At 36.9% G+C, this 17,436-nt stretch overlaps 1 protein-coding gene across 1 annotated transcript in view; it reads right to left on the reverse strand.

The window, feature by feature from the left end:
• The window catches only part of POLR3B (RNA polymerase III subunit B), a 102,702-nt gene that overhangs the window by 39,139 nt on the left and 46,127 nt on the right, over window positions 1-17,436 (reverse strand). The window contains exons 15-19 of the mRNA XM_006914518.3: window positions 16,214-16,376; window positions 14,666-14,819; window positions 11,717-11,791; window positions 11,039-11,137; window positions 7,267-7,394 (exon numbers count right to left, since the gene is read on the reverse strand). Of these exons, the coding sequence (XP_006914580.1) occupies window positions 7,267-7,394; window positions 11,039-11,137; window positions 11,717-11,791; window positions 14,666-14,819; window positions 16,214-16,376 (619 nt within the window). The remainder of the gene's footprint in view (window positions 1-7,266; window positions 7,395-11,038; window positions 11,138-11,716; window positions 11,792-14,665; window positions 14,820-16,213; window positions 16,377-17,436) is intronic.

Below are 17,436 nucleotides of genomic sequence, written 5' to 3' on the forward strand. Positions count from 1 at the left end.
GGGGTTCATTAGGGTTTGTGGACCTGCCTGAAAAAGAGGCTTTCGCTCTCCTAGGTTTGCTCCTACTCAGAGACCTTAAAACTCGAAAATACACGTTTGTCCTATGGCTGAGCTTGAGTGTGGGCTACTGGGCCTCTTTAACTTCTCCCAGGTATCTCTTGTTTTTCCCGAGTGGCTAAGAACGTAGCGTTAAGTCTCTATCTCTTGCACAAGCTTCCAGAGTGATACATCCATAACACTCACACACCCCAAGATCCCTACGTACCATTTGATGGAGTTCAGCTCTAAGGGGAGCAGACATCAAAGCTCAATATTTATTTCCTTTACCTTTTTCTCTGTACTCATGTCATTAAATCAATGGTGATTTCACTTTAGGGATAAAAATAACCTATTCAGGCAGCAAAAATGATATGGTATTCTCTGACGACTACTATTGAAAGAAATATTGAAATCTGTAGGGTACTAAAGGAGCGAGCACCTAGTACAGCCCTGGGGTCACTACAGATGCTCGATAAATGTCAAGTAAATAAAATTGAAGGATCACATTATACTCTTTACGATAGTATATATTTGTGCTTAAATCTCCATAAAATTTATCAAGATTCAGCTGAAAAACAATAGCTAAACTGGACCTTATGAACTTTTTGTTGAGTTTACACTATAAATTGCAACTTAATTTATGTAATTTTAGTGCCAACTAATAAACTGGGCAGGTCACCTGGTAATAGATCACTTACTGTTTTAGAAATAAAATCACTCTGCTCGGACCATGGTGAAGTTCACTGACAATAAGTTTGTCTTTTTATATGAAATCATTTAAAATTTATGTTGAGATTTCAGCTCCAATTGTATACTTCACCCAGCTTGAGACAAGGGTTCAGGCAATGTCCCACCAGGTTGCCAAGCATGTCTTCTGAAACGTGAGACAAGCATTATTATGCAGCAGGAGAGCATAAATGGCTGCGCCTCTGAACAATGGTGAGAGAGATTGGATCCTGCTGTAAATTGTGCTACAACTGAGCACTGAATGAAGAGCAAAGTGGCTTAGCAAATGTCTGGTGCTTATGACCTCATCGGAAATTTTCTTTACTTTTAAAAGAACTTGAAGGAATATACGTGTATATCCATTTTTAGTAGCACTGACTATGAGTGTATCGGTTAAAACGTGATTTATAAACTATGACTTCTATATTATAAAACTTCAAAATGCTATTATGCCCCATAGTTTTTATAAAAATTATGACTATTTTGCCAATAAGCAAGCTCTTTTTGAGAAAATGTCATGCAGAAATTAAATTATAAGACTAGTCTGGGTGCAGCACATGTTCAAACTAGGATGCCTCTATTACTATTTTAAACTTCCTTAAAAAGAGCATTGCATATATATATATGTGTGTGAGTGTGTGTGTATGTGTGTGTGTGTATATGTGTGTGTTTTAAAAAGAGCATTGCATATATGTGTGTGTGTGTGTGTGTGTGTGTGTGTGTGTGTGTGTGTGTATATATAATAACGCAATAAGAAGATCTGTAAGATGAATTCTTCTACTGTTCCATTTTACTGTAACTATGGTCTCCAACAATTTCATATTCTTACTACTAGGACAGAATTGTTTTTACAAAGTCGTATTTTCTTGATCATAACTTAGCAGTCACAAGTTGGCATTGCAAGGTATATAAATGTAGGTTAAAATGTGAAGTTTTTTATTTTAAGATGAAATGAAAAAAGGTTAGTAAGAATGCACATAGCTTAGAAAATGTAAACCGAAAAAATTTTTAAAAATGAAGCTTTATGCATTTAACTACTTTTGTGTCTTCCTTTGCCTGATTTTCTTGTATTTAATCAACATTATTAAATACAACAAACTTCAGTTTGTAAAGTGTACAAATTGATGAGCTCTGACAGATATATACATCTGTGAAAAGACCACCATAATCGAGATCCAGATGCATTTTCGACCCTCCCCAGAGAGCCCTCCCCTCTATCCCAGGCCCCAGGCGACCACTGATCTGTTCTTGATCACTATAGATCAGTTTGCATTTTCTAGAATTTTACATAAATGGAATCATCCAGTATGTACACTCTTGTGCTGCTTCTTTCATTTAGCATAACGATTCTGAGATTCATCCATGTGGTTGCATGTAGCACAGTTCATTCCTTTTCACTGCTGAGTACTAAGTACTCTTGTTTATCCAGTCACCTACTGATGGATTTGTGTTGCTTCCAGTTATAGGCTACTGTGAATAATGCTGCTATGAACATTCATGCACTTGTCTTTGTGTGTTGATTTCTCTTGAGTAAATACATAGGAGTGAAAATTCTGGGTGGTTATGGTTAACTTGAAGAAACTGCTTAAGAATTTTCCAAACTGATTATACATTTTACGTTCTCACCAGAAGAGTATGAACATTCTGGCTGCTTCACATCCTCACCAATACTGAGCGTGTCATTCTTTTTCATTTTAGTCACTCTAATAGAGTGACTAGTGGTATCTCAGTTTTACAGTTACCTGACGACTAATAATTGAACATATTTTCATGAGCTTATTGGTCATTTCTATTACTCTTTGCGAAATGTCTGGTTTTTGCTTTGTTTTTCCCCCATCTTCAAACTGCATTGTCTTATTGTTAAAGAGTTCTTTCTATATGTTGGATACAAATCCTTTATCAGCTGTATGTACTACAAATACTTTTTCCCATTATGAGGCTTAAAGGCCTCTTAATTTTGAGAAAGATCAATTATTTGTTTTTTTCTTTTTAACAGTTTATACTTTTCATGTTCTATCTAACAAATCTTAGGTCATTCAAGGTCATGAAGATTTTCACCCATTTCCTTCTAAAACATCTGTTGTTTTAGTTCTTACTTTAGGGTTAAGATCCATATTGTGTTAATACTATGTATGGCATGAGGCAGGAGATGACGTTCAGTTTCTCTATATACACAGAGGCATTTTACTTTGTTGAAAAGGTTTTCCTTTCTCCTGAATTGTCTTGACACATTCATCGAAAATCAACTGCCCGTAAATGTGTAGATCTATATCTGGATTCTTGATTCTATTCCATTGATCTTCATGTCTACCTTTATGTCAATATCATACTGTCTTCATTACTGTGGCTTTATACAAGCCACAGTAAGTCTTAAAATCAGATTGTATAAGCTTTCCAACTTAGTTTTTCATTTCAAAGATTCTTTTAAAAAATCTGCACCTGATTTAACAGTTTTAATGTGCTCACAGATTCATTCCTTCATTGTTGAAACATTAATTAAGTACTGACTATATTCTACCTACTAAGCTGGTATTCTGCTAGACATAAAGGATACAGTAATAAGCAACAGACACAGTTCCTGTCCTCGAGGAGCTTGTATGTACAGTCTAGCAGCGATAGCACCCTGACCATGATCCACAGTGAAGAGGAAAAAATGAGGAAAGAAGTTAGTTTCAGTTGAGAAGAATTTTAGTAAGTTTTATAGTTAGCATTCCATGGAAGACATAACCTTTTGTAAGTTACTCAACCAAACCGAGATTCAAGTTTCCTTGCCAGAAACAAAAAAGGTATGTATTATATGTGACAGCATTGTTTAATAATTAAAAGAAATGTACGCAAATCATTTGGGTATTAAATAAGTGGCAACATTCATTATGATTAATATTAACAGTATTAGTACTAATAAAAATATATACCCTATCGCCCTGCAATATTTTACCGCCAACTCTAAATTATATATTGAATTTCAGTTTAATTTATCCTCCATGAGTATTCATTATTAATATTCTAGTCATAAGAACTATCACATAAGCTTACATCTAAAATAGTTTAAATGATTTTAGGTGTTTTTTGAACCAATAGCAGAATTCCAAAATAAGAATCGTCAGGGACTATTTGGCCAAGACATCTTTTCATTTTGTACCCCCAAATGAAGAATATTCATTTAAAAAATGTCAAACAGAAAGTTGGGGAGGAGGAGATACAGAATAAAACAAAGTTTTTTGAGGATCTTTGCATATTATATGTTTTAGTATCTCAAAATTCTCCAGCCTATTTCTAGTAAAGCCCCTCCTACTGTAAAGTGGGAAATATAAGAGCGGGAACTATCTGTTTGGGAATGGAATCTATTGAAAACAAAACAAAACAAAAAACAGAAGCTACACTAGCTCCTGAGTTTAAAAGAAAACGTCCCAGCAATTTGAAGTTGAAGGGGAAGGGATGGTGAGAAGAAGCCAGGGCTAGGGGATGCATATTCATTAACTGAGCTGATAGTGACTGAAAGATCCTTTTAAACAGGAGAAAGTGTTGCACTAGAGGATTGGCAACTAATAAAATGGGCAGGGTATGAAAGTGTGAGTCATGTGAACTCGGCGTCTGGTGCCAGGGAGAGTACATACAATGCAGCTCCAACACACAGCCTTTACTTGTAGCAGTGAGTGACCTAGAGACCTCGCCATTTCCACACACGTCACCTGACTTCTTGCTCTGAACCATATCACAACACACAGGACCATGGGCACGGAAGGAAGTGTTGCTCGGTAGCACAGTAAGATGCTGTGTGGAATACTGAACTTTATTAAAGAGCCTTAGATTTAAGAAACACCCACCGCTGGTGTTTCACGTTGGATTAGTCAGCCATTTCTCTTGTATAAGGTAAGGCTTTCGGTCTCTGTGGTTTGTGCTAGTCTTGGTCTCTTTCATAATTACGGTAAATGACGTTCACTCATTTCTTTACTCTTGAATAGGAGGAGTTGATGGTGAAAGGCAGACAGCAAGTTTTCCAGGTTGGCTGGAATATTCAATGAATTAATTCTGGGCTACTGTCTTTCACTTGCCACACGGACTAATGGATGAACAGCACAGAGTCTTCAGCTCATTTTAAAAATGAGATAGTGGGACTTTACCAGCTGTCAAGACTTCATGGAATTAAATGACAAGGAGAAGTCCAAAGTGCTAGGTCTGCTTTACAGATCTGGGCTTCTGCTGTGGGTTCTCTCCTTCTGCCCACCCTGTTCCTTTTGTGATTTTCCACATAGACCTCACTCAAGACTTCTGCAGCTATTTGAGTGTCCAAAGAGAAATATGGCGATGTTATGTGCCAACTTTAAATGTACTTTTATCTCTCTGCTTTTCTTTCCAGTCAGGTGTTTTATAATAACAAACAGTAACAAAGGCTTTTTTTTTTTTTTTATTACTTTAAGATATTCAGCGGCTTTTGTCCTCCCGGCGTCAGCAGTAACGTCAGAGGATTGTAACCAAGGAGCTAAATGTGCGGGACCCAGGGTCAGAGCAGCTGAATACACCGACCTCAGAAAACACAGACAATGAATTGCAAATGACACTCAAAACAAAACGAGAAAAAAAACCTTCACACAGAAAACTACAAAAGAACTCTACAGACACTGAATTGGCTTTCTGTACACACTGATCCTGCTTAACTGTGTGTGGCAACTAACTGAACATTTCGGATACTGATGGACACAAAATAAAAGCTTCTTTGGGAGGTATGGAGGAGAGTTAAAAAAATTAAAATATTACTGCTTTCCTTCAAATCTCTTCTTTAAAAAAAATTTTGCTGAGTGGAGATAGATGTAGACCTTTCTATTTCAATCTTCAAACACACACACTAAAGAGTGGCATTAGCGATGAAGTGATTAGTCTTCCGTTAATTCTGGTGAAGGTTCTACACAAAAGGTGTATTGTTTCAGCCGGGATTCACATCATGAAACAAAATGGTTTGGTAAACCCAATAGAAATGATAGCCCTTTCATGACACACAGGGTTCAGTACTGTATATTTCACTTGTTAGCAAGTCAGAGGCACAAGCGGGAAATCAGCCTACACTGCTGCTGAGGGTGAATGGGAAAGGCTAAATTGATGAGCCGCTGTTTAGACTTTCCCACTGGGAATTATTCTGAACCGTCCAGGCATTACATCATTCAGGTAAATGGTGACAGGATGACATGCTTCTTATTTCTTCGTGGCCAACCAAAGGGCAATATAAAGACTCGGAAAGAAATATATACTCTTTATCCATAATGAGAAATAAAATTCCTTAATTGTCAAGCTATGGTCAACTGCAGTGGATTCTTGGTAACTGAGAAGCTAACTGCATTCTGGTTGTTGCCCAAAGGCAATGCAAAGACCTTTTATAGTTTTTTTTTTTCCCAATGAAATCATACTTCAAATGAGAGAGCGATGTCATATTTGTCACAGACATATATGAAAATAAAATTTATTAAACTTACTAAGATTTAAATAATTTTAAAAAATATTTCAAACAAAGTTTATAAGCAAAACTTTCTTCCCCTTGTTTTCTCTATCACCTTCAAGATAAAATCCAAACTCCATAGTATACGGCACTTCTCCTACCCCTGCTGTACTAAACAGCCATATGTAAGCATCGAGACTTTCCCATGCAATACTTGCGTATATTTCCGTACCTGTGAGAAATACTAGTGTTTTCAAGATTCAGTTCAGTTCTATTCTTTAGGAACAACCTGTTCTCTAACCTTAAGTGACCTTTCTGCTCTTGTTCCCCTAGATCCTGGCTGTCTGTCTATTATGACATTTATCACACTACATTACCATTTTATTTACTGGGCTCTTCTACTAGAGTGTGAACTCCTTGAGAACAGGGCTCTCTCATCTCTATACGTTCAGGTTCCAGCCCCATTGTCTGGTCTATAGTTGATGTTCGATAAATGTTATGAATGGATGTACAGGTAATTAATGGATGGATTAAAGGGAAAATAGAAAGAAAGGAAAATGATTTCAGAAACTGGTGTGACACGAACTGGATGTTTCAAGAGCTACAGGAGCAATTGCAAGAATATCGTGGGTTCGACGACTGTCATCCAGACAATTAGTAAGTACATTCTAGTACACACTGTGCATTTTTATCTTTATTTCCTTTCCTTCTCCTCCCTTAACCTTCAGCTTTTCTGCTCTTTCTTTCATCTTTCCAGGTTAACAACTTATATTTTATAGGGTTTTTCTTTTTATATTTACCCCTTCATAATTCTGTGACATTTATTATATGTCCCTTTGTTTGGTCAAGGGAACAAGTTCCGAGAGGTGTTGTTCTCCATTTCTGTTTAACCTTTAGACATGGCAGAGGCACCTGCAAGCACTGCAGGCTCCACAGGCAACCCTCTGAGTCTGGTTAACACTCAGGTGTTAGAACGCCTGACTTGCCAAACATGCAATACAAATAAAGTAGGAATAAAGATACGTCTTTTATCCCAGTATTTAGAACCAGGTTCAAGAAGAAAATCTTACCCATGGCTTGTTTTCCCATGGCACACTGATATGTGTTTCTTGGGGACTGGTTATGATGAGGGTACGGGATCAGGCCAGCACAAACGCCGAGAAGAGTGAAGGGTTCAATCTCCAAATGGGTGGTATCTCTATCAAGTTAATTCAGAATTAGACATCTTAGCCACCAAGTACCAAAATAAATATTCTGAAAAGGTAAAAAAATACTACTATCTAGGTCCCAGGAGATATCTCAGGGGACCTAGGTATTAAAATTTATGTAACTTTATATAAATATATATAACATAATAAATTTAATAACAAAACTTCAGTAACAAATTTGATGTTAGCAAAACTGATAAATACAATAAAATAAAAATTATTTTTTTCAGCGATAGAAACTTCTATTATTTGTAGAAATACAAGGAAAAGGAGACGGTATGGAATTCCTATATGAAAAATAAAAGGCACTATTATATACTAACTAATAATAGCATTTATCAAGAAATTACTACATTGAGCTTATAGAAATACACTATTAAAAATGTCCACAACATCAGTAATTTGCTTTTCCTCACTTTTCCAACTAATATTGAGAAAGCTGTGTCACCATTTTAAAGAGAGGACTACATCTCTTTTAAGAATACTTACTATAGACTTATGGGCACCAACACCATAACCACTAGCTAAATGTAGCTACTGAGCACTTGAAAAGTTAGACTAATATGACTGAGAAATTGAATTTATTATTTCACTTAATTTAATTATCTTACATTTTAAAACTCAAATTTAAACAACTCAGTTCAGTCGTTTTAAACCTAGTTATAACTGTAACAACTTAATTTGTGAATCTACTTTTTCAACTGAAAATGCTATGAAATCAGGTCAAGTATTTCTGATGAAAATTTAGCATCCAAATTGAGATGTGCTACAAGTGTACTCTAGATTCTGAAGACTTAGTAGGAAGAAAATGTAAGGCATCTCAATATTTTTATGCTGATTACATGTTGATATTAAATAAAATTATTGAATAAAATTACTAAAATTAATTTCATGCTTTTTACTTTTTTAATGAGGCTACTAGAAAATTCAAAGTTATATAGGTAGCTTGCATTATATTTTTATTAAACAGCACAACTATAGATACTGAACACAAAGTAAGACTTTATCTACCAGGTGTCAGAATCTTGGTTATGAAAAATATATTTCATAATATATTTTTGCAGAAAACTCAGTTTTGGCTAAATGATAAAGCAACTCTGATATTTTAATGAGAAAGAACACTTTCCTCAAGTGTTTCTGAAGCATAACTTTAATAATTTAAATGGTTTATAGTACCTGTGAAGAGAACTGATTTGCAAGATAACCCAACCCATCATGGAAAATTGGTTGCAATATACAGTTACCTATCCATTTTTTTTTAATACTCATGTACTGAATTATGTCTCTAGTTTGATTACAGAGGACACTGTCCATGTAGTTCTCGGTCTGAGGAACAGTTTTGATGTTATGACTTAGCAGGACCCCAATTTTCTCAGAGGCTTTAGGCCTTTGTCAGGAGAGAGAAAAACAGCTCTAGGTTTTGTTTTCTTTTTCTTTCTTTCCTTCTTCCTTACTTTCTTTCTTCTCTCTCTTTTTTTTTTTTCCTAAGAAAAACAGCTTACAGTGATATTTTATAGCCTAGAATAAAAGAGTTTCTTTTAAATAACTGTTTTGTTTAAATACTGGCCAATTTGACATTCCCCATGTAAATAAAAACTACTTTTTCAAGATTGGGGTAAAGTGAAAATGATGAAGGTAAACATCTAAGTTTCTTCTTGTTTCATGACAATTTATATGAGATCATATATTATCTAATAATTATTGATTAAAAGTCCACTCCAGATTCTGATTTTACAAAAAAGAAAGGAATATGACTATTCAAAATTATATGTTTCTACCCTAAACAGGCATTAGGAGACTTCCTCTTCACCATGTGTAAGGGCCTGAAATTTAGCTCAAATTAAGATAACCTATGGCTTGTGATAGTGGAAAAATTGGAAACAACCTAAATATTCATCATTGGGGGACAAATAAACTACTTATGTGTAGTCAGACAATATAACAAAAAGCAAATGAAATAATATATTTACATCTATAACTACATTTTTTTAACATCATACGTATAAATCAAATGATATAATTTTTTTCTATTTTTAAAATAAAATGACTTTCATGTATGTGACACTGATAGTTACATTCATTTATAGCAGTGAACAAAACAGAAAAATTCCTGCCTTTATGAAGCTTCTAGTAGGGAAAAACAGACAATACACAGATAAATTTTAAAAAAATATATATATATTTTACAGATTTTATTGTAAGGTAATAAACACTGGAAAAATAAAGCCGTGAAAAGGGGTGGACAGAAGAGGGGAAATGATTTTAAATAGGGTGGTCAGGAAAACTCGATGAGAAGGTGACAGCTGAGCGAAGACCTGGAGGAGCCATGCAGGTATGTGAGTGCTCCGGGAAGAGGGAGTGGCCAGTGCAGAGGTGTGAGGCAAAAGGCAGTTTGAAGAAGAGGCCGGTGTGGTTCAAACGGAGCGAGGAAGGGGAGGTAAGAGAGAATGCTGCACGTGTAAAGCAGGGCTGGCAGTGAGTAGGAACCTGAAGGCCTCTGTAAGGACTACCCGGGGAGATGGAAAGCTACTCAGGGGTTTGAGAAGTGCCACTCTGATCTATTAAGAACAGACTGTATGAGGACAAGTGCAAAAAAAATCACACGCTTTTTTCAAGAATCCAGGCATGCAATAGCAGTGGCCTGGACTAGGGTGACAGGTGGAGGTGGAGAAAAGAGCTCAGGTTCCAGGTATATTTTGAAGGTACATGTGATATGCTAAGGGAGTAGATGTGAGTATACAGGAGGGAGGAATCAAAGCTGAAGCTGAGGTTTTTGGTTCAAGGATGGAATTTTTGTTTAGGGGGTTACTATATAAGAACTCTTTATCCTCGGTCAGTCTTGAAATGAAGGGCATAAAAATTATATTTTGAGAGATTCATACCTTTAAGGAATTAAAATTCTAACTGAAAGCATATATTAACTTACAATGAGACAAAAATAAAGTGGTATATTTCATCTGGTAGCAGGAAACAAAAGTACTTTCTTGATTTGAGACATAAATAGTTATCAGGTGGCAGTATTAAACTCCCTATTTAACAATATAACTTCAAAAGTTGCAATTTCAGGGAAACAGTACATCGGTCACAATCATCAGATAGCAAGTTACATAAATTTCCTCTAATGTATTCCTAATGGAACACAGATGCTTTGAAAAATATCACTGTTCTAGAAGAAATACTGTAAACATATTACCATTTCACGTTTATATTGCACGTAAGTTTAGAGGTATCTTTACAACATACTATGTAGGGAATTCCCACACTGACAATAAAAATTCAGATGTCCACTGATAAAATCCTCTCTAGAAGAGAGCAATACATCTTTTAAGTATCCTGATTCATTAATTAAATTTTGGCGGTAGTCAAATATTAAAATCATAGCAGCAATTCCTTTTAAAAAATATCTACTAAGTATAAAATGAATAGGAAGGATAATTAAGTCTCAAAATGACTTGTTAGCAGTGACTCTTACATTGGGATAAATGATGAGTTATGCTTTATTATAGAACAGTATACTTCTAACGGTAACTACTAAGCAAGTACACAAGAGAAGAATTAAAGATGGAATGAAAAGAGAAGACAGTTTCTATAATCAGAACAGGTTTTAATTATGGTTGTTATGGATCCTACTTACTTATTAATTGTATGCTCATAGAGTGCGATGTTACAATCATTTTCTTCATTCACATCTAAATATTCAACCAGACTCTCATGTAAGAAATCTTCAAAATTCCTGGGAAAATATTGGTGAAACGTGCATTATTAAAAAGCATTTTACTGCAGTATTTTATATGCGACAATGGAAGATATTGGTTTTCATTAGGCCCAAAGCACTTTTCTCTCCTAGAGAGCTTCACTACATTGGGATACTTGAAATATGTTATTCTTGGATCATACAGTGATCACGAGTCACTGAAATAAAAAGAGTAAAACATCAGTGATTGTTAATCTGGTCTTCACTTCTAAAAATACCTTCTTTTACTTTAGAAACTTTATATGATGACAGACCCACAATGTCTGTATCAACATATTGCTTAAAGTCCTTCTCTTACAGAGATACTTAATAGTGAACTAATTTACACCATGATTCTGTAATCCTCATGATCTAAGTTGATAAATATTTTACAATATCCAAGCAAGTACACATAGAGAAACATAGGTTTTTAACAGGCTGATATATTTGGTGGGGATGAATTAAAAGACTAAAAATGAAAATATACTATTCTTGAAAGCTCACAGCAAATGTTACTACTGATTATATTATGTAAATGAGTACTAAGGAGAATGAGAAGTTTTGCTTTTGGCTAGTTACCTGTACCCCTGAGCCAGCTCTTCCATATGCTTATTTGTGACTGCAGGCTTTTGCTTCTTAACAATTATGTAGGGTCTGGAATGGAAAAAACATTTCTGTTGAAATTCACAGTTCAGCAGAAAAAATAAGTTAGCACGAAAGTTTACTATCGTGAAATGAGGGAATCTATAAACATAATCAAACTTATTTCTGGATTGCTTGAGGACGCCAGGTATTTTTTGAATGTGTGAGTATGCAGAGGCCTATTTCTCTCTCGTACATGAACGCAAACAGACAAACATGCCAGCCCACATCTGTATGTGTGCACACGCACATGTATACACACCCACCGCTTCCTGCAAGTATCTTAGGATATCTTAGGAAATACTTGGTTTTGAATGAAAAGATAACACAAAAATGATAATAAGATCTAAAAAGGAAACAAAACCTTTAGTGTCGTATCTTAAAAAAACTACAGAAATGCATCATATCAAAAGCATCTCCTTATATCATACTGGGAATATGTGATCTACCACCCATGAAGTCAGCAGGCAGAGAACTGTCACCAAGGATAATAATGCCATTTTGTAGTGAGGGTCTGATGAATATGAGCTGTTTATAGAGTGGTCCGATTAAGGATAAACGTCACTGGGCTACACTACCAGGTTATCTAAAGCTACACATAACCAAAAAGAAGGCAATTAAGTTTGCAGGGAACAAAGCTTTATTACTTTGTGGTTTTTAGCGATGTGACGGGTGTAAGGCAGAGAGAGCTTTTGGTCTACACATTCCGGCAGATTAACCTGTAACTGTCAGTGGCAATTTGCCTCTGAGGATTCGCCACCACGAGGAAACACCAACACAAAGGATGGCATGCGGCACCGAAACGTCAAGGGCTGCTGCTGTTTGGATAAGCGGCTCTTACAGAGCAGCAAGTAACCAGCAGACACTTGTGCACCCTACCCTAAAGTCCAAATAACTCACTGAGGACTAATGAGCACTTTTAAACAGTTAAGAAGAGGAGCTGCACAACAAAACGGAAACACTAGTTGCTGGAAAATTAACTGGGCGAACTTTTCGTGGAAATCAACATTACTTTGAAATCCTGGCTTCCTGGCCAGGGGGAAGCAGAGGGACGTAGCTGCCTCCATCAAGGGCTGTGGCTTAGTTCAGGTTTAGAGGCTCAGAAGTGATGACAGAAGCCGGAGTTGGGGGTGGGGTCGCATTTAGCTACCTCGGTTTTTACTTTTATTCAGTAAATTCTACTAACTCTTCCTGCCAGATCTATTTTATGCCATTATAAATTACTTCTAAAAAAGAATTAGTTTTCTTTTAGACTATGCCATGTTACGATGGATGTAAAGAAAGAGAAAAATCCTAAAAAAGAGTTACTTAGAAAATGTTATTGTTTTTGCCACCCCTAAATGGACCATGTTAGCCATAAATAACCACCTGCTGTGTGCCTGGCACCCTACAGGCACTTACCACATCTTATATCAATTAGTTCTCAGGACAATCCTAGGGAGGCATTATTATTATTTACATTTTTACAGCCAAGGAAACCAAGGCTCAGAGACTTAAGCAATATACTCATTCACACAAGCCAATAAGCATGAAGTTAGGATTCAAACACAAGTATATCATCAGTTAGCATTTTGATTGTAAAGAAATCAATTCCGGCTAATTCGAGCCAAAAAATGAAATTTACTAAAAAATAATTTAAAAAATCTTTTTTAAAAAAGGAATTTTCTGAAAGCATAAAATTTACTAGAGTGATGAGAATCAAGGAAAAAGGTGAAACGTTAAGCCTCAGAAAGAAAAGAGGCGAGGACAGTCCCAAGGATGCAGAAAGGGAGGAGTAACGGGCAGTCTCTCGCGTCGATGTCAGCATGACTCGGTTCCAACCACTTCTTCCCTTGAATTATTCTACCTGGGATTCAAATTCTCTGAGGAGAAAGTCTCACTGGCCGAGCCTGGGTCACACGCCTGACGATCTAGAGACTGCCAGTGGAGAGGGAGTAGTCCTCAGATAAAAACGAGGAGAGTAACTAGAAGGAGAAATAGATGCTGGACAGACACAAACAACGGCGGTCCACTCTCTGAGCACGGACAGACTTCCAAGCCCAAGCTCTTCCCACTACTCTAACTACTGCTAGCTCACTGACTTGTTCCCTAATACTACCTGAGGTCTACGAAGAATGACAAAGGTAAAACAAATGAGTGCTTAGGAAACAGGTAATGTCTTCAGGTGATTTCCCTGCATATCCCCAAAGGACCAGATCTCATATTATATTCACCGCTGTACCACTACCTTCTGGATAGCACCTGTACATAATAAGCCCTTAATGTCTGCTCAGTGAATAAAAGGCATCCGCTTTTCTATTGGGTCTAATGTTATTATTTCTTCATACCTCCATGTGTTTTATTCTTGCCATTCTCCTTTCCTCCTTCATCTAAATAACACAATCCTACTCAACCTTCAAAACTCAGTTCATAGCAACAGGATGTTGTGGATAAAATCATTGATGGAGTCAAATGAATTCTAAGGACTTTGAGTAAAAAGTAGACTCCATCACTATCTAGCTTTGGGTAAGTTACTTAGTTTCACTAAACCCCAGTTCCTCATTTGTTAAATGAAAATAATAATCAGATCTTACAGAGTTGAATGTAGTTAAAGCCTTACGTATAATACATCTATTAAAATAATAATGTCTAGCATTTACGACTAGCATAGTTGGTTGTTATTAGTAATTATTTCTGCCTCTGCCAGCAGACTGAGCTCTCTGAGAGCAGACTCTCATTAATCTTTGAATCCTCGGTACCCAGTATGCATATTCATGATATGTTTGCTAACTGAATTAAATTTATCTTAACAATGAGAGAGGTTAAATCAGATTCAAAAGTAAAAAAAGTCTATTTCTTTCAAAAGTAAACAGAGACTCTTAAAATCTCTTTTTGAACAACTTATACCTGCACAGCCTTCCTCCATCAGAGGAAATATAGACACATCTATCTGTAAGATTTGTTGAGATGGAAACAAATTCATTGATATATCCTGCTCTTCGCATCAGTCGAAATGTATTCACTAGCTTCTTATGGTCTCGAATAACACCCAGGATGTTACCTACACAGAAAGAAAAATATTTAAAAACAGAAATAAAAAATAAATCTAATAAGATTTAAAATATTGGTAAGCAGCACTGAGTAGTCATCTGAAAATAGTGTCAACACCAGCAGCCAGTCCCCATGGCTGTAAGGAAGCAACACGACGGACAGACGGTAAAGGGCAGTCCGAGGGGCCCGAGTATAGGGCCAGCCCTAACATGTGCTGGGTGAAGGACCCTGGAAAAGCGAGTCTCATTTTTTTCATGTGTCAGCACCATGCTAGAGGCATAAACTCGGGATCCGGACCGCCTGGGTTTGAACACTAGCTCTAGCATTTCCAAAGAGCCTATGTGGGAATTAAATGAGCTGATCTTATGTGGAGCACTTGGAGCTCTGCCTAGCATCCAGTAACTGCTATTATAAAGTCGCTCTTGTTGTCATCAGCATCTGTAAAATGAAGAGAGTGGGCTCTGCCTCCCAGCATTGGTGCGGGTTCAGAGAGGTACAGGGGAAAAGTGTAGGGTAAGAGCTCACTCAGTGTCAGCTGCTAGGATACACTAAATGGGGCAGTCGGTTAACAGCCTTGTTTTCCCATAAACCAGTCTGTGCAATAAGCAGTGGTCCTCAACCTTTCTGGCACCAGGGACCGGTGCTCCTATGAGAATCTAATGCCTGATGATCTGAGATGGAGCTGAGGCAGTGATACTAGCGCTGGGGAGCGGCTGCATACGTACACAGACAAAGCTTCGCTCGCTCGCTCGTTCGCCCACCATTCACCTCCTGCTGTGCGGCCCAGTTCCTAGCAGGCCACGGACTGGTACCGGTCCGCAGCCCGGGGGTTGGGGAACCCTGCAGTAAAGGATTAATGCCTCCTGAAGCATGGGAACTCCAGGATGAGCACATGGAGCACACCGGTAGGGGACAGGCACCCAAATCTCTAGTAGAAAGGACGAGGCACACTTGTAACGAGTCTCTGGAGGACTCTGAAGGGGGTGGGAAGGGATATGTGAAAGAAGCCCCGGAGCATAAGGAGAAAGAAAGGGACCCTCTTGCCACGGGATGTTGATGATCAATTATCAAGTGGCTGAATATAAGTCAATGTACTGTCAGGACTGATCTGATCATTCGTGTGGAATGTCTCACATATTTAACTTGAACTTAAAGATATCATGTTGAACCTTATTCCACTGTACACATGCTGGTAGTTGCAAAAGTGTAGAAAGCAGCCAGTCCCCACAATGGATGACCCAGCAAATGGAATAGCTGTCTCTGTTACCACTTTCCTACCTTTAAATTAAGGTCAACCTGGGCCCAGAATTAAGTATATGTGTGCTTTAAATATATGAATAATAATGGATTCCCTTCCCCTCTCCCAGACTGTTTAAGATCAACACGTCTCCATAATACACTCACCATTGAGGAAGACAAGAAACACATTTGGGTAAGAGAGCTCTTCTCCACATAATAAATTCACATCTTCTACTCCCAGGTTACTAGCTAATTTAACAATGGGTCCATCTTCCATGTCAGTCGTGATATGTGTCATAAGGGCCAAGTTTTTAACCAAACCACAAGCCTAAAAAACAAAAGACAGTCATTTCGAAGAATGAACGCTAGTAATACAAAGTACAGTTTGTGTCTAAAAATGGTCTATCACTTTGCTAATGGCAAAATAAAGCAGCACAGCCTTGTAGGGGACACTTCAGCGATTCACACAAAAGCCTTTAAAACACACATACCCTTTAACTCAGAGGAATTTACCATAAGGTAACAAGCAAGGATATAAATGTGGATTTAGCCACAAAAACGAGTAGCACAGTACTATTTGAAATGGCAAATAATGATGGCATCATAAATGCCATCCCCCAAAAGAAAATGATTAAATTGTTATTCCCAGACAATAGAACATCATAGTCATTAAGATAACATTGTATAAAAATAGTAAAGAAAAACACTGATAAATGTGGACAATTAAAAATATAAAACTTCTAGCCTGAAATGAGACATGGTCTACAAAAAACTGCCTGGTACTCTACAAAGCTCCTTGGTCATAAAAGGCAAAGAAAGTCTAAAGAACTGCTCCAGATTGAGGCTAAGGAGACTTGCCAGCTGAAAACAATGTGTAATCCCGGATCAGAAAAAAGACTTTAGTGGGACATCTGACAAAACGTGAGTTATAGTACTATTATCAAAGTTAACTTCATGTGGTTGATCGCTGTGCTATGGTTACCTAAGATGGTCACATTTGGGGAATCTAGGTGAAGGGATTATGGAAATTCTTTGTACTATTTTTGAATCTTCTTTGCATGTCTAAAATTATTTCAAAATGAAAAAGTAGTAATAATTTTAGACTTCTATACAATCAAAAATATCAAAAACAAAAATATAAACAAGTATGTAATACAGCAAATAGAAACAAACACTGAGACACGTGTGAAACATAAAGATTATATCTTCTTAAAAACCATCTGCTGTAGTGATGCACGAAATAGGTACTTTATTGAGGTCAGCTGAAGCAATCCCTGGGAAATGGTGTTCCAAAGCTCAACATGTATAATTATGCAAATCTGACAGGCTGCATAATTTTACTGTGAATTTCCACGTGGTTTAAGATAAATTAGGAGAATAGTAATTTC

This window comes from Pteropus alecto, unplaced genomic scaffold, assembly GCF_000325575.1.
Source record: "Pteropus alecto unplaced genomic scaffold, ASM32557v1 scaffold94, whole genome shotgun sequence".
Lineage (NCBI taxonomy): Eukaryota > Metazoa > Chordata > Mammalia > Chiroptera > Pteropodidae > Pteropus > Pteropus alecto.